At 35.7% G+C, this 18112-nt stretch overlaps 3 protein-coding genes and 1 long non-coding RNA gene across 5 annotated transcripts; 2 read left to right on the top strand and 2 right to left on the bottom strand.

Annotated features, from left to right (window-relative positions):
• The first annotated feature begins 139 nt into the window (after positions 1 to 139).
• LOC117623815 lies at positions 140 to 2860 on the top strand. Of its 2 annotated transcripts, none has more exons than XM_034354807.1 (3): positions 140 to 310; positions 588 to 1547; positions 2194 to 2860. In XM_034354807.1, the coding sequence occupies exons 2-3, from the start codon at positions 875 to 877 to the stop codon at positions 2814 to 2816; spliced, it is 1296 nt and encodes a 431-aa protein (XP_034210698.1). In that variant the 5' UTR covers positions 140 to 310; positions 588 to 874; the 3' UTR covers positions 2817 to 2860. The 2 variants fall into 2 exon arrangements, with proteins under 2 accessions (XP_034210698.1, XP_034210697.1); XM_034354806.1 differs by having other exon boundaries at positions 140 to 497.
• A 2202-nt stretch (positions 2861 to 5062) lies between these two features.
• On the top strand, positions 5063 to 7255 carry LOC117625094. The gene is made up of 4 exons (XR_004585411.1): positions 5063 to 5168; positions 5975 to 6074; positions 6927 to 7049; positions 7188 to 7255. It is a non-coding gene; the product is annotated as an uncharacterized LOC117625094 (long non-coding RNA).
• On the bottom strand, positions 5159 to 9625 carry LOC117625093 (putative anthocyanidin reductase). Its single transcript, XM_034356679.1, has 6 exons — positions 9411 to 9625; positions 7170 to 7337; positions 6862 to 7079; positions 6563 to 6722; positions 5995 to 6205; positions 5159 to 5684 (listed from the first exon to the last, which is right to left on the bottom strand). Exons 1-6 carry the CDS (start codon positions 9547 to 9549, stop codon positions 5531 to 5533), a joined length of 1050 nt encoding a protein of 349 aa, XP_034212570.1. The 5' UTR covers positions 9550 to 9625; the 3' UTR covers positions 5159 to 5530.
• Positions 9626 to 11459: 1834 nt separating this feature from the next.
• On the bottom strand, positions 11460 to 16530 carry LOC117625396 (putative anthocyanidin reductase). Its single transcript, XM_034356953.1, has 5 exons — positions 16316 to 16530; positions 14074 to 14241; positions 13766 to 13983; positions 13489 to 13626; positions 11460 to 11486 (listed from the first exon to the last, which is right to left on the bottom strand). The coding sequence occupies exons 1-5, from the start codon at positions 16452 to 16454 to the stop codon at positions 11460 to 11462; spliced, it is 690 nt and encodes a 229-aa protein (XP_034212844.1). The 5' UTR covers positions 16455 to 16530.
• Between the last annotated feature and the right edge of the window lie 1582 nt (positions 16531 to 18112).

The raw sequence follows: 18112 nt of genomic DNA, 5'->3' as shown, positions 1-18112 counted from the left end.
TACCTATTATGCATGTAAGTCAGAAGCTCTACTTTGACAGTGGCGATTGGACAAGATGGGGACAAAATTTGGGCATTGTGCTTTGGATTTAATCCCTTAAATTACACCACTACCACAAAAAGAAAAGAAAAAATCTTTCAGACGCAGAAACTGAAACAGGTTAAAAAATTCAAATAAGATATGAGACAGATTCATGAGAATCCCTAATTAATGCCAATTCAGATTTCAGGGTTTAGTGTCTCTTTCTTTCACGTGTACCTTCCTCAGTAACGATGCCCATTTATTGGTGTTATTACAGAGCAAGGTTTTGGTAAATAGCGCAAAGATTCTCCATTTTTTTTGAAATTTCATGTGTCTTCTTGTTTTATAAATCAAAATTTCTTCTCTTGTTTATGGCTTTGAGACCACTTCTCTCTCTTCCTCTTTCCTGGATACCCATTTTGGAGATACTTCCAAAATGTGCTTCATTTGAATGACACTTTACAAAAGACATGATGGTACTTTGAATTTGAATTTATTATTTTTTTTAAATTGTATTCCTGGGTTTTTCATAAAAGTTTTTGACATGGGTTCTCTTTGATATCCAGCTTTTTGAATATTCTTGGATGAATTCTTGGTTGCTAGAAGTGGAAAGAAGTTAAAGTTGTGTGCCAAAATAGAAAGTTAATTGAAGAGAAAGTGATGGCAGCTAGCTTACTTTTTCCAGCTTTAATGCTGGTAGGAAGGATGTGAAATGGCAATGGAAAGTGATGACTTGCTTTTCAACCCAATGGAGAACACTTGAAGAATTCAAAGATTGTACTTTGTAAGGAGCTTTGGAGCAGCCTAGCCACTAGAAAAACGAGAACCAAAAAGGCAAAGGGGGGGATCAAATATGCCAACAGTGTGGTTCTCTCTGAAGAAATCTCTACACTGCAAATCAGAGCCATCAGAAGTTCATGATCCAAAGTCAAGGAGGCAGTTGAGCACAATCTTGACAAGAAAGGGAGGGAGGTCAGGCTGTTCAAGGTCTATAGCAAACCTCAAGGATGTGATTCATGGAAGCAAGAGACATTTGGAAAGGCCACCAAGTAATTGCAGCCCAAGATCTATAGGGAGCAGTGAGTTTCTGAACCCAATAACCCATGAAGTAATTTTGAGCAACTCAAGGTGTGAGCTCAAAATCACAAGCCTTGGTGGGTTCCATGAAGGAATTGGGTCTGGAAACATCAACAATGGTGGTGGTGGTTCAACATTTGTGGATACTCTAAGGCCAGGCACACCTGGCCCTGGTGGTCCATCAACAGTGCACTATTTTAATCCATCTTTTAGGACCTCATCAACTCCTCCAAGGAAAAGTCCTTTTCTTGCATCTGCAGATAATACAGAAGGGTCAGGGAAAGGTTCAGCTTTTCCTGGTAGTGGTGGAATTCGTCAGAGCAATAGGGTCTCCTTTGACACAGTCGCAGAGAACTCTCATGGTTCTTCTGCAATAACTTGTCACAAATGTGGTGAGCATTTTACCAAATGGGAAGCTGCTGAAGCACACCATCTCTCTAAACATGCTGGTAAGAAATCCCTGCTGAATGAAACTCTCATTTTGGGCAAATATTATTTGAAAATTGAAATGTTCTTCAGTTTGTTCAGAACCTTTCTTCTTCTTGTTTTCAAGTATTCGTTATTTTCAGTTTTCCTTATCCTCATAGGACTAAATGTCTAAATTCTTATGACCACAAAAATATGAGCACTGACCAAGAAAAGAGCAAATGTGAACAGAGTTCTCCTTATTACACATTGTAGATATGCATCTGTTTTACTTTTCCTTATCCTCTTTGGATCAAATTACTAATATTCTTCTGGCCACAAATATACGAGCACTCTTGTGTTATTATTATTATTATTTTTTTCTGACAAAGAAATGAGGAAGAGCGCAGAGAGTTCTTATTTACATATTGCAAGTTTGAAGATGAGACCACTGCTTGAGACACTGGTGAATCTAGCAGAAACTTTATCTGGTTTCCTTTTGGTTCCCCAACAAACCTCAGTTTTTTTGCTTGAATGATGACTTCTAGCATATTTAGTGTTCACCCAAATGTTAGGTCAATCACACTCTAAAATGGCTCTGATTCTATAAACTATCTTTGGATTCATCCAATGGTTACTTCAAATTTTAGAGTAGATTTCCCACTCACACTATCTTCATATCTGTGGCAGTTACTGAACTTATGGAAGGTGACTCATCTAGAAAAATTGTCGAAATAATATGCCGGACAAGCTGGTTGAAATCCGAGAACAATTGTGGCCGGATTGAGAGAGTGTTGAAAGTCCACAACATGCAAAGAACTCTTGCTCGATTCGAAGAATATCGAGAGATGGTGAAAATGAAAGCCAGCAAACTCCCTAAGAAACACCCTAGGTGCATTGCCGATGGGAATGAGCTTTTGAGGTTTTATGGCACCACTGTGGCCTGCTCCCTTGGTCTAAATAGTTCCTCAAGTCTCTGTGTATCAGAAAAATGCTGTGTTTGTAGGATCATAAGAAATGGGTTCTCTGCAAAGAAGGAGCTCAAGGAAGGGGTAGGTGTTTTTACAACTTCAACAAGTGGAAGAGCCATTCAAATATTAGAAGAAGATCCCTCCATAAGGAAAGCTTTGATAGTCTGCAGAGTAATTGCTGGGAGGGTTCATAAGCCTTTAGAGAATATACAAGAAATTGCTGGCCAAACTGGGTTTGATTCTTTGGCTGGAAAAATGGGTCTTTACTCAAATATTGAAGAGCTTTATCTGCTCAATCCTCGAGCTCTCCTTCCTTGCTTTGTGGTCATCTGCAAACCCTGAAGAAACAATCCTTTTCTTATCTTTTTTGCTGAATTTTTTTTTTTTTAAAAAAAGGCTCAATGCATCTATATTTATGATGTTATGTGAATCCCTCCTGTTTTTTTTCTTTCTATTTTTTTTTTTGGGTGAAGATATTTTCCCACTGATTTTTGGAAGAAAATTGATTCTTCTTTCAAGACTCCAAGTCACCTACCATTGTGTAAAAGTTGTGCATTTCAGTCTCAATTGTATCTCTGCCTCTTCAGTTAAGGCCTGTGCTATCAGTGCAACAATTTTTTTGGTGAAGAAATGAATATTTCTGCTGTTATTGCAACAACTGATAGAGCTTGCCAACAATGCTCACTAAAACAATTGAATTATAAAAAAATAGTTTGGGAAAAATAAACCATATATTAATCTCTAGTCTTGAAAGAAAAATCGCAGTTAATAATAGTGATTGAATTATTGAATTGTGTGCATGCTATTCTCTTGCCTGCATTAAAGGAAAAGGTCAATGTCTATCAAAATGAGTAAGCATTCAACCCCAAGTGTGAACCTGAGCATCATCAATTTCAATAGTTCTTGGGGAAGGCAGAATATTAAATCACAAGTAATTAAAACTTCAAACCTTCAAAGATTGAAGCAAAATACCCAAGAGAAGATAACAGAAAGCTTGCACTCTTTATGCTGTTTTATTAAGTCCTACAAGCTAAGAGCTACAGAGCTCAGAGACAAAGAACTGGCATTAGTAGAATAATCACTAAAAACTTAGATTCCTTCCAAATTTTAAATGGGACCATTATGGGTTTTTAGTAGCCACTGGCATTGTGCAGAGTGACAAGGTTGTCATGTGGTCCTTGTTGGAAGGTTTATGTCATGTTAGTCCAAAATCAGAGGACAAAATTTAAGAAGGATTGCATGACATATGTTCACTGTCAGGCATTTGTTTTGTCTCTTCTATCCCTATCACTGTTTGAAGCTTTGATTGATATTTTTGTGTAAATCTTTTTTACTCGCTATTTTCAGATTTGATTTCTTTGGTGCCTACTGTTGGTGTAGGAGCAGCTAACATTCAAGATAAGGTCAGGGTTCATATATCTCTCTATTTTTGCTTTTGAATAATTCACATAACGGTAGCACTTATAATATCACGTGACAGTATTACGGTTACATTGAAGAAATTACTCATCTCTCTTCCTCTTCAAAAATGGTAGTTTTAATTATTATAGTCTTTTAAGTGCCAGAACACTACGTACATGTCCTTACTGATACATCTATACAGCTTTTAAGGCTCTGTGGCACATGCACCTCATAAATGAATGCTACCGCTCCTAAAACTTTTCTGAAATCATGATCTGAAGAAAATTGAATATGGTCTTATTCAATTTCAATTTCTGGCCTAAAAAAAAGTTGCATTTGCAGATGATGATGAACTCAAATATTGAATATCTTTGTTTTATTACAGTTGACATTACTGCTTGACATAGACTCTTAGAGGGCTGCCAATGGCTAAGCAATGCACCGATCATGTCAAGCTTCTGATTGTTATTTTATTATCAGGAAGTGGCAGAGATGAGGCTTCTGTTCTTCTGAGTAGAGACAAACAACTTGAAAATAACAATAATTAAAAGCAGTTACCAAGTAGTCAAAAATGTATTTTTATTTATAAATAAAGTTTGACAGAGATAAGCAACCCAGTCTTTTAAGGATTAATATAATTAAATTTTAGTAATTCCTGAGAAAGTACTTTAAAAAAAAGCTTCTGGATATACAAAAAGCACTTGAATTTTTATTAAAAATTTATATTACTTCTTAATAAAAACACTACTGACAAAAGCAGATAACTTTATACAGAAGCATACTGGTGGTACCTACAACCCTATGACAAGTTCATTGGGCAAGCTTTGCATTAAATCTGCTTCACCTAAATATATGCAAACTGCAATAATTTCTCCAGCTTTCTGAATTATCCATAGTTCTTGCTGGACCAGACGCTGGGCTTGGAGATATCATTTTCCACCTTTATGATTATGGTTAAATAATGACCACCTTAGTTTGGCTTAGTTAGGGTGGCATGAAATCACAGAGGAATGATGCTACATTTTTGCATCCAGGCCCACATCTTTGATTAATCATCAATAATGGCAATGAATTTTCATAAAATTGGATATAGGTAAACATGTTCGCATCCGGCCACCGCTTGGGGTGGCACCGGTCCCAAAAGAACCGTGTCATCCTCCTCTTTCCATCCCGACCAATCCCAGCCACCGGGATCACCTGTGCTCGCCGAAAAATGCAAAAATCCGACCTGATTTAACCCAAAATTCAAGGAGCTCGATCTCCCTCCTCCGGCCACCGATTCAGACGAGTAAGGTATGGATTTCTACCTATTTTCCATGCTCTAGCTGATGGTTGGGTAGGATTGCATCGATTTTGAGCGTAGGTAATTCGATTTACGAATTGAAATTCTGCCGATTTTGGGAGTTGGTTTTTGGCCACTTCCGGTCACTTTTTGAGGTAGGCCCAAGAACAAAAGTGACTCCAAATAGGGTGTTATACCTAGGGTAGAAGTCTTGGCCCGAGATGTTGAGATTTTCCGGCGAAACTTTATCGCTTTGGACACCCACACGCTGCCCGCGCGTGGGCACTGTAGCAGAGGGGCACATAGCATCAAATTTCGTTCATCTTCAAAAATTCCATAAAAAGTATACAGTCTAACTTGAACACCACTAACTTCAAAGAGGAGGCAGAAAGCCATAACCTAGACAAGTAGTAATTGTCTGATGGATAATATCTTCTAGTCCATGCTTGAAACTGAATCCCAAATCTGTTAGCTTCTTTGAAGAGATCTCTGAAGGCACTACATCATTAATTTCCTCCTCCATAAATCTGTATCAGTTAACATGAGTATTTTAGTCTTAATACATAAGCCATTTGATGAGGATCTAAGTTGGAGACTTAACTTGAGAATCACATTGTTTAAATACTTTAATAAAGCACATACTATGTTCTAAGCTCGCCGGACGGATAATACGATATACCATTTAGTTACATGGTATTTAACCTTGGTCATTTGAAAGGTTCAATTTTCGTCCGGCGGCTTAGAACATAGTATTTGAATTTGTTTATACTTAAACATATATGTCTACATACATATATCATTTACTTGACACTGACAGGTCTATGACAGAGAAATCACCTGTTTGAATTTGAGCAAGGGTATGCCTGAGCTAGATACTTAACCAACTCAGATATCGGATAACTTTGGGCAGCGCATATGTAAGGACCTTCAGCTTTGGCATGCTCCATTAAAAATATGTGGGCACTGCATATATCTTCAACATGAACTAAAGCAATTGAACCCATTCTTGCATTTACAGCAGATAATATCCCATGGAATTCAGAGTCACCTGCATAAAAGATCATATATCCACATGTTCAATTGTCTTCCTCTATCCATAATTCTTATTTTATTTCTGAGAATGCGTCCCATGCATCAATCATAAGTTATAAGCATTTTCATAATAAAAACTGAAACATAATTTAATTTTACATATTTATTGGGACATTTCAGAAAGATATCTGGGAAAATCAGGACAGATTAAAATAACATTTAGTTTGTGGTAGACTTGTGAAATTATGATATCACTCCATAATTTGTGATGAATCACACCTAATCTGGTCATTTTAGGAGAATTCAGCATTTTAAGAAGCTATTAGTTTGCCATGTCCATGTATTCATGAGACAGGTATAGCAGAAGAACCACCTGTTATTGGTGACAAAAGAACTTGAATGCTTGATGGAACCTTGGAAGTGAGAAATGGACCTCCAACAGTACTTGTTATCACTGATACCAGATTAATGTCATTCTCATTTGCAAATCTAAATGCTGCTTCCTCTGTGAGAATCTTTGAAAGTACATAAACCTGTCAAAGATTTTTTATTATTTAAATTTCTCATGTATAATAATTAGGGAGATTCACTATTATACCCAATATCTCTAATAGTTATTGAGTAGGCAATTTTGTAGTAAGCATATAGCATGAGAGGGAGAGGAAGCATTACCCATCCATTTGCTTTTTCACTCAAGACTTGATCAACTGGTGTTTGACAAGATTCATCAACAACAGCTCTTGCATTTCCCTTGCTGTCTTTAGCAGTGAGAGTGCTGATGGAAGAGGTGAGCACAACCCTTTTCACAGTTCCAGAATTCAGACAGGATTTGAGGAGATCCAAGGTTCCTTTGATTGCAGGTTCAATGATATTTGATTGCACATAACTCTCTTAGATGTCAAAGATTGAGAGCAACTTAATTAGTGTTATGCTCCACTAAATGATATTAAGGTAGCATTGTAGATTTACATAGTGATTACCAATGTTTTCTTCTACAGTAACACTGAATTCCATTGATGCTGCAACATGAAATACACCATCACAGCCCTTCACAGCCTCGTCGAAGCTTCCTTCCTCTCCCAAATCAGTTTGGAACAATCTCAACCGGTCAGTGTTCGTCCACAATGATAATAGGTGCAAACACTTGGCTGAGATGTTAGGTGGAACTTGATCAGCCTTATTAAAACATTCAGAATAACAAGAAGAGATAAAGCATGCTCATGAATTAAGTATTTCATTTTTTATGACAAAGAGGTATATAGAACAGAAATTGATTGCATGATCCAATTCTTTTACTTTGTAATTCAGGACAGAAGTGTTTTCATTTCACCGCTAAAGTATTTTTACTTGTTCTGTGTTGCTGTCTCTACCAATGAACTAGACATCATACATGGAGTTTGATTCACATGGCTTTAATCTGTGAGCAAAGTGATCTGTTCTAATAATTTTCAACATAAGAAACATACCTTTTCCACCCCTCACCATTTTATCAGTTAATTTATTTTTTTGAAAAGAAAACTATCACTTAATTGAACTTCCATTTGTAGCAGTTCTGACCAAGGCAAATGAGTTTCAGCAGGCCAAACAGAAGCCCTCATCACCAAATAAGATGAAAATCACTGTCAAAAAGGTTGGACTGAGCAGTCCCATGGATTAAATCCAATTCCACCTATGAACTAGACCTAAACGAAACAGACAAATCCAAATCTGCTATTATTTGGACCAAGTTACAAAATTGGGCTGAGCTACTTCCTCAGTCCAATATAGATTTGTTCCAATATTTCTTGGCCTAGATTAGCAGTCTATTGGATTGCTTAGGAGTTAGGTCAATGTTTAACCAGCCCAATAGGAATGGTTGTTGTAACTTGCAAACATAGTTGCCTTCATTTCAGATTAATTCTTAATAAAACCAAAATAGTCAGATTAATTCTTAATAAAAATAAATAATACTTAAGTGAGGGCATGTAACCAGTGATTGATGAGACTTGGGTGTTTTAAATTGTGCATATAAAGTCATCCTAACAGACAAAAAATGTAAGACCTCACACCAACCAACAAGTTCCAAAATATCCTACATTTCTATCTTATAAAGCAAAATGCCAAAAATATATACTATTTAATTAATGTTTCCTTCGTGATGGAAGCACCCATCAAAGAAAAGATGCCATGGAAACTTAGATTCATGTGCTAAAGTTTGAAATCAGAGAAAATGTTCTCTGAAAAGTCCTAGTAAAAAAATTGGCAAAGAGAAAGGATCAAAGTGCCACCTCCAGTCCAGCCTCTATTTTCTTCTTCTTTAAGGAATTATTGTAAAATCAAATAAATGTATCTATTACCAACCATTAAGCAAGAAAAACAGCTTGAGAACATTTTTGTCGAAGTTAGGAATGGGGAGGGGGGTTTTCTCACACGCACACACTGCCAATGTGTCATTATAGTTTGAATTTGAAACTATTAGTTTGCAAATCAAGACCCTTGCATACTAGGCTAAACCGTGTTTGCACAACTTGAGAATATTTTTGAAATTAAAGAGAATGATTGAGGTAACATTCTTGGTCCACAAATCAGAATCCCATAATTGGTTTAATGGTCAGACTTTTTCCTTTGGAAGACTAATTGAATTACAATTTATTGGGTGATTGGATACTCCAATTCTTTTCTTTCTCCATGGTTAAATATTATAGTTTACAGTACATTGCAAAAATCCCACCATCACCTCCACATAAACCAATAGCAAACCAAGGAAATGATACACACATATCTTTGAGATTGACATCAAGTTTTTTTTAAATGCATGTAATTATCAAACTTGGTACTCACATGACTTCTATATGCAGGGTGCTGACGATTTTTTTAAATATATTTATTTTTTAAAGCTAAGCCATCTTTGATTGAAAAGCCAATACCAATCATCTCAGAAGCTGATGCTAACTCAAAATTTGTGTGCGTCTAATATGCAACTATGGATGATTTTCTAGCTAAGCCATGTTAGACCAAAAAAAAATTATACAAATCACAGAAGCTAATGCTAACTCAGTGTAGTCCTTAATCTCTCTCTCTCTCTCTCTCTCTCTCTCTCTCTCTCTCTCTAGTTCAATTCATATCAACCATAAACACAAACAAATCAGAACAAAGAAAGCTATAAGTTTTTCTGCTTGGATGAAAAGAAAAACTTGAAGAACCAAAACAAGCAAAAGTGAGAGGTTGGTGAGGTAACAGACCAGGATCACGAACTGTGGCATGAACCATGTGGCCTCTTTCCAAGAGGGTGTTCACCAGCCAAGACCCTATAAAACCAGTGGCTCCTGTCACACAGTAAGTTGCCATAGCTCCCTTTCTCTTGCCCTCCAAACCCTCCATTTCTTTAACTCGATGCAGGCTGCTGTTTTAGATACCCTTTCAGTGTTGTCTATTTTTTCTATTCTTTTTTGGGTCATTTCAGTGTTGTCTATGAGGGAATTTATTGGATGTTGTAATCCTGTAGCTAATATAATATTCCTTTCGCAATTGTATGATCAGAAACTACTAGACGATCGAGTACGCGTGTGACAGTAATTAATTCATGATTTGGAAAAGTTGAAAGCAAATATAACATGTCTGGCCTATGTTTGGAATCTACATGTCTGGGAGATTTCTGTGTTTTCAATGCATAGTTGCCAAGTGTTAAAGCGTCCATGAGGTTTTAGTGGGACACGCTTCAATTGCATAGCTTTGGGTGGCGTTATTTCCACCACATTTGTAATTTTCCACCTATTATTTAATAAATTTTCTATTATGAATTCATCTTTATGTAAAATTATTTTGGGGGATAATTTTTAAGGCCCGTCTAGTAACGTTTTCAGAGAGTATTTTTAGAGAATATTTTCATATAATGAAAACAAGAAAACAAATTTACATGTTCAGGAAATGAAAATGCGTCTGGTAGATTAATTAGAAAACATCTTCAGAAAACAAAAACAATGAAAACGTATTTAGTAATACAATTTGAAAATAATAATATGTGAGTTATTTTTAAGTGTATTTTTTTTAAAAAAAATCTGCTATTTTTCAAAGGCAAAAATTTATAAACAACAAAAAAAGTATAATTTAACGAATAAAAAATTCGAATATTTTTTTAAAAGACAAATTATCTTATCGCATTTCTTTTTTTTCTCTCTCTCTTTCTTCCCTTCCTTCCTTCCCAGGCCCATGCCCTTCTTTTTTATCTTTTCCTATTTTCTTCTTATATTCCTTCCCAGACCGTTTCTTTTTTCTTTCTTTCTTCCTTTTTTTCTCTTTTCTCTTCTCTTCTTCTTCCTCCCTTAATTTTTTCTTTTCTTCTTCTTCCTCTCTTATTTTTTCTTTTCTTCTTCCTTCTCTCTGATTCTTCCTCTTCTTCTTCTCTCTTCATACCCATCCTCTCTCTGTTTTCATTTGTTAATGGTTGGTGGTGGTTCGATTGAGTGGTGATGGTGGTTCGATTGGGTTTGTGGCAATTATGGTTCGACTGCTTTGGTGGTGATCATGCTTTGGAGGTGTCGGTGCGGCAAACTAGAGGATGGGTCTGGATTGGGGGAGATGGGTTTCCATAGTGGTGCTCCTCAGTTGAATTTTTTTTTTTTTTTTTTTTTTTTTGGGTCTAGTGCTTGATAAGTAAATCAAGATCTTAGAGATTTTAGAAGAAGAAGAATGGCTATGGAGAATTTCAAAGACAAGAATCGATGTTGATTGGAGAAAGAGAGATGGAAAAAATGAATTATTGTATGGATTGAAAACGAAAACAACATAATATCGTTTTCAACTTTTGTTCATGATTTGAATTTGTTTTTGACAAATATTTTTAGGGAAAATAAAAAGGTTCCCCCGAATAGGTATTTTCCAGAAAACAGAAAATGAAAACGGAAAACGGGCAGTGAAAACGATACCGAACGCGGCCTTAGTATCTTTAAAAAAAATTAAAAATAAGGGTTGGGGTTTAATGGCCTCAACTTGCAGATCAGTTGTCTCATGTTCGAACCTCCATGACATCTTGATAGAGAAATTCCCCAGATAATAAATCTAGCGTGAAGCCAATATACTTTGAAATATGTTTCCATGTAACAAGAAAAACTAAAACTAAAAATTTAAATAATAAGAAACATGAGAACTGAACAGAAACTTTTATTTAAACTAAAGTAATTTACATTGTAATTTTACAAGCAAAATAATAAGAAAACAACATACTCGTAACTTATTTTTTTTCACAACAAATGTCCAAAAATTATCCACAACTTGTTCTTCTTGTTTCTAGATCACAAACTAAACTTCAAATTCAAAACCTGCAATAGATTTAATAAGAGGTGAGCACTACATGCTCAATAGGAGTCCTATGTCTTATGTGATCAGTGAGATTTATAATGTATAATATATGCAATGCTTGAATGAGCTTCATGCCCAACCCGTTAATCTATATAATAGGGCAAGCAAATCTGCATGTCCCATACCATGCATTTTACCACTGTGATTCTAAATGCCCCATTTTATAAACTAACACCCATCTCAATTATCCCATAATTCCCCTTTTGCTAGTCATCTTGTCTAAATTATTGATCTCCAAACCCAAATCACCTAATCGACAATTATACCGCTGATATCCTAATTTACTGTGCACACTAGCTCGCCTAAACTTGGTCCCTACAATGGTCAGACTCAACTACACAAAAGATCCTTCCTACCACCCTCTTTTTCATAATTTCTTTATCAACCCAAGAATTCCAACCATCACTGATAACATATGAACATGTCAACATTAATCAAATTAGAATGATAATTGACAACATGTAAACACCCAATATCAAGGATAATAATCAAATAATATTATCAAGCATAACATAATGTTCAGAAAATTTAATTAAATCAATTTATGTAAAGCCTCCCCAAGAAAAACCCCTACCTCAAATTCAAAGTACTGTATAACTCTTAGTCACAAGTCCAAACACCCTGAACTTCTCCAAAATCTCACAACACTTTTTTTCTCACTTTTGTTTTCTTTTTCTACGAATTTTAGGAAACTAAAGCAATTTAAGTGAAGGAATATGATACAAGAACTATAAGGGAGTGCTATTTATAAGGTGCCAAAGTCGGCAAAGTCCAAGTAATAGGAATAGATGAAAGCTAAACTTGTGCGCCACAACTAATCTATGGTTTCCTAGAGTACTTGGGTGGCTTGATAGTAGTCTACCACCACCAAATATAGCCCTATGCGTTGGCTTTATAGAGTGCTTAATGAGCACTCTCAAATTAAGGCTATAAATAAGAATACATACAATACTTACGCCTCATGCTTAAATATTTCACCTAATACTTTAACAAGAATTGACAAACTATATGCATGCAACACGTCAACTTTGAATAGAATGCTTATTAAGCATAAGGGCTTATCTAATACTTTTTTAAATTGTAAAAATATATAATAAATATTACATAGGGCTGAAATGAATTAATATAGTGAAAGCCATGCAATAAGATTTGATAAGGTAGGTTATACTAGTTAATAGCCAGACTCCACATATCACGTGGCTTGCCATGAAAAAAAAATCTTGCTTAAGAATCGAGTAAAGTTTCAAGTTTTCATGGCGGCAACATCATCTTAAGCTTTCCTTCAAGATTTGGTTTAGATACCAAAGCCCCAACAATTTTAAATGTTTCCTAATCTACTGAACAAGACTCGTAAATAAGTTCTGCAGGGGAATGGCTAGGGTTGCTTAGGGGTGGCTGTAGAGATTCCAAGGATAGATTGGGGTGGCTCGGGAGGGGGAGACATAGGGAGAGAGAATTTGTTTTTCATAAAGAAAGTCTTATTTTATTGTTTAATTTTTTATTTTAAGGAGAGTTTGAGGTTTTTTTTTCCAAGTTCTTGAAAGTAATTTTACAAAGGGTAAACTTATCTTTAAAACTTTGATTATAAGGTCGGTGGGAAAATAAGACAAATGGGTGCACTCTTTATTAATAGGAACAAAAATTGATGAGTTACAGTTAAGGAAAATTCAATTTAAAGTGGGTAAGCCAAATTTACTATAAATTCTAAAATTACATAAGTTCAAAGAACTATCATAAATAATACTTAAATTCGAAGAACCATCATAAATAACTCAAATGAAACACATGTGTAAAATTCATGAACATAAATGTGAGGTTAACTATAATACTGTCAATTAATTAGGTGGTGGAAAGAACTAGATTTTGAAAGGAAACTTCATTTTGCAAGGTGTATGCCTAACACATTAAATGCTTCTTATCCTGAAGTTCTATGAATGTTTAAAAAAAAAAAAAAAAAAGAACTTGAATGCTTGATGGAACCTTGGAAGTGAGAAATGGACCTCCAACAGTACTTGTTATCACTGATACCAGATTAATGTCATTCTCATTTGCAAATCTAAATGCTGCTTCCTCTGTGAGAATCTTTGAAAGTACATAAACCTGTCAAAGATTTTTTATTATTTAAATTTCTCATGTATAATAATTAGGGAGATTCACTATTATACCCAACATCTCTAATAGTTATTGAGTAGGCAATTTTGTAGTAAGCATATAGCATGAGAGGGAGAGGAAGCATTACCCATCCATTTGCTTTTTCACTCAAGACTTGATCAACTGGTGTTTGACAAGATTCATCAACAACAGCTCTTGCATTTCCCTTGCTGTCTTTAGCAGTGAGAGTGCTGATGGAAGAGGTGAGCACAACCCTTTTCACAGTTCCAGAATTCAGACAGGATTTGAGGAGATCCAAGGTTCCTTTGATTGCAGGTTCAATGATATTTGATTGCACATAACTCTCTTAGATGTCAAAGATTGAGAGCAACTTAATTAGTGTTATGCTCCACTAAATGATATTAAGGTAGCATTGTAGATTTACATAGTGATTACCAATGTTTTCTTCTACAGTAACACTGAATTCCATTGATGCTGCAACATGAAATACACCATCACAGCTCTTCACAGCCTCGTCGAAGCTTCCTTCCTCTCCCAAATCAGTTTGGAACAATCTCAACCGGTCAGTGTTCGTCCACAATGATAATAGGTGCAAACACTTGGCTGAGATGTTAGGTGGAACTTGATCAGCCTTATTAAAAACATTCAGAATAACAAGAAGAGATAAAGCATGCTCATGAATTAAGGATTTCATTTTTTATGACAAAGAGGTATATAGAACAGAAATTGATTGCATGATCCAATTCTTTTACTTTGTAATTCAGGACAGAAGTGTTTTCATTTCACCGCTAAAGTATTTTTACTTGTTCTGTGTTGCTGTCTCTACCAATGAACTAGACATCATACATGGAGTTTGATTCACATGGCTTTAATCTGTGAGCAAAGTGATCTGTTCTAATAATTTTCAACATAAGAAACATACCTTTTCCACCCCTCACCATTTTATCAGTTAATTTATTTTTTTGAAAAGAAAACTATCACTTAATTGAACTTCCATTTGTAGCAGTTCTGACCAAGGCAAATGAGTTTCAGCAGGCCAAACAGAAGCCCTCATCACCAAATAAGATGAAAATCACTGTCAAAAAGGTTGGACTCAGCAGTCCCATGGATTAAATCCAATTCCACCTATGAACTAGACCTAAACGAAACAGACAAATCCAAATCTGCCATTATTTGGACCAAGTTACAAAATTGGGCTGAGCTACTTCCTCAGTCCAATCTAGATTTGTTCCAATATTTCTTGGCCTAGATTAGCAGTCTATTGGATTGCTTAGGAGTTAGGTCAATGTTTAACCAGCCCAATAGGAATGGTTGTTGTAACTTGCAAACATAGTTGCCTTCATTTCAGATTAATTCTTAATAAAACCAAAATAGTCAGATTAATTCTTAATAAAAATAAATAATACTTAAGTGAGGGCATGTAACCAGTGATTGATGAGACTTGGGTGTTTTAAATTGTGCATATAAAGTCATCTTAACAGACAAAAAATGTAAGACGTCACACCAACCAACAAGTTCCAAAATATCCTACATTTCTATCTTATAAAGCAAAATGCCAAAAATATATACTATTTAATTAATGTTTCCTTCGTGATGGAAGCACCCATCAAAGAAAAGATGCCATGGAAACTTAGATTCATGTGCTAAAGTTTGAAATCAGAGAAAATGTTCTCTGAAAAGTCCTAGTAAAAAAATTGGCAAAGAGAAAGGATCAAAGTGCCACCTCCAGTCCAGCCTCTATTTTCTTCTTCTTTAAGGAATTATTGTAAAATCAAATAAATGTATCTATTACCAACCATTAAGCAAGAAAAACAGCTTGAGAACATTTTTGTCGAAGTTAGGAATGGGGAGGGGGGTTTTCTCACACGCACACACTGCCAATGTGTCATTATAGTTTGAATTTGAAACTATTAGTTTGCAAATCAAGACCCTTGCATACTAGGCTAAACCGTGTTTGCACAACTTGAGAATATTTTTGAAATTAAAGAGAATGATTGAGGTAACATTCTTGGTCCACAAATCAGAATCCCATAATTGGTTTAATGGTCAGACTTTTTCCTTTGGAAGACTAATTGAATTACAATTTATTGGGTGATTGGATACTCCAATTCTTTTCTTTCTCCATGGTTAAATATTATAGTTTACAGTACATTGCAAAAATCCCACCATCACCTCCACATAAACCAATAGCAAACCAAGGAAATGATACACACATATCTTTGAGATTGACATCAAGTTTTTTTTAAATGCATGTAATTATCAAACTTGGTACTCACATGACTTCTATATGCAGGGTGCTGACGATTTTTTTAAATATATTTATTTTTTAAAGCTAAGCCATCTTTGATTGAAAAGCCAATACCAATCATCTCAGAAGCTGATGCTAACTCAAAATTTGTGTGCGTCTAATATGCAACTATGGATGATTTTCTAGCTAAGCCATGTTAGACCAAAAAAAAATTATACAAATCACAGAAGCTAATGCTAACTCAGTGTAGTCCTTAATCTCTCTCTCTCTCTCTCTCTCTCTCTCTCTCTCTCTCTCTAGTTCAATTCATATCAACCATAAACACAAACAAATCAGAACAAAGAAAGCTATAAGTTTTTCTGCTTGGATGAAAAGAAAAACTTGAAGAACCAAAACAAGCAAAAGTGAGAGGTTGGTGAGGTAACAGACCAGGATCACGAACTGTGGCATGAACCATGTGGCCTCTTTCCAAGAGGGTGTTCACCAGCCAAGACCCTATAAAACCAGTGGCTCCTGTCACACAGTAAGTTGCCATAGCTCCCTTTCTCTTGCCCTCCAAACCCTCCATTTCTTTAACTCGATGCAGGCTGCTGTTTTAGATACCCTTTCAGTGTTGTCTATTTTTTCTATTCTTTTTTGGGTCATTTCAGTGTTGTCTATGAGGGAATTTATTGGATGTTGTAATCCTGTAGCTAATATAATATTCCTTTCGCAATTGTATGATCAGAAACTACTAGACGATCGAGTACGCGTGTGACAGTAATTAATTCATGATTTGGAAAAGTTGAAAGCAAATATAACATGTCTGGCCTATGTTTGGAATCTACATGTCTGGGAGATTTCTGTGTTTTCAATGCATAGTTGCCAAGTGTTAAAGCGTCCATGAGGTTTTAGTGGGACACGCTTCAATTGCATAGCTTTGGGTGGCGTTATTTCCACCACATTTGTAATTTTCCACCTATTATTTAATAAATTTTCTATTATGAATTCATCTTTATGTAAAATTATTTTGGGGGATAATTTTTAAGGCCCGTCTGGTAACGTTTTCAGAGAGTATTTTTAGAGAATATTTTCAGATAATGAAAACAAGAAAACAAATTTACATGTTCAGGAAATGAAAATGCGTCTGGTAGATTAATTAGAAAATATCTTCAGAAAACAAAAACAATGAAAACGTATTTAGTAATACAATTTGAAAATAATAATATGTGAGTTATTTTTAAGTGTATTTTTTTAAAAAAAAATCTGCTATTTTTCAAAGGCAAAAATTTATAAACAACAAAAAAAGTATAATTTAACAAATAAAAAATTCTAATATTTTTTTAAAAGACAAATTATCTTATCTCATTTCTTTTTTTCTCTCTCTCTCTTTCTTCCCTTCCTTCCTTCCCAGGCCCATGCCCTTCTTTTTTATCTTTTCCTATTTTCTTCTTAAATTCCTTCCCAGACCGTTTCTTTTTTCTTTCTTTCTTCCTTTTTTTCTCTTTTCTCTTCTCTTCTTCTTCCTCCCTTAATTTTTTCTTTTCTTCTTCTTCCTCTCTTATTTTTTTCTTTTCTTCTTCCTTCTCTCTTATTCTTCCTCTTCTTCTTCTCTCTTCATACCCATCCTCTCTCTGTTTTCATTTGTTAATGGTTGGTGGTGGTTCGATTGAGTGGTGATGGTGGTTCGATTGGGTTTGTGGCAATTATGGTTCGACTGCTTTGGTGGTGATCATGCTTTGGAGGTGCCGGTGCGGCAAACTAGACGATGGGTCTGGATTGGGGGAGATGGGTTTCCATAGTGGTGCTCCTCAGTTGAATTTTTTTTTTTTTTTTTTTGGGTCTAGTGCTTGAAGTGTCAAACGGGTCGGGCCGGCCCAGCACGGCACGAGTCCAGCCCATTTAAATGAGGCACGGCACGGCACGAGCACGAATATTAATGGGCCGTGCTTGGCACGGCACGAAAGCTTGGACCGGGCTGGGATTTTAAAAAAGGTCCAATGGACCGGGCCGGCCCGTGGCCCGACATGAGACGGGCTTAGCCCGAGCCCGCTCCAAGCACGGCACGAGCCCGAGCCCGCTCCAAGCACGGCACGAGCCCGAGCCCGCTCCAAGCACGACACGAGCCCGAGCCCACTTAAATCATCTACTGCATTTTTTCACTACCAAGTTGGAACTTGGAACAGCAAGTAAATAAAATAAAATATAAAAATATAAAAAATTGATGCAATGACCAATTACTTACCG

Source organism: Prunus dulcis, chromosome 4, assembly GCF_902201215.1.
Source record: "Prunus dulcis chromosome 4, ALMONDv2, whole genome shotgun sequence".
Lineage (NCBI taxonomy): Eukaryota > Viridiplantae > Streptophyta > Magnoliopsida > Rosales > Rosaceae > Prunus > Prunus dulcis.
This window is presented reverse-complemented; position numbering and strand designations above follow the sequence as displayed.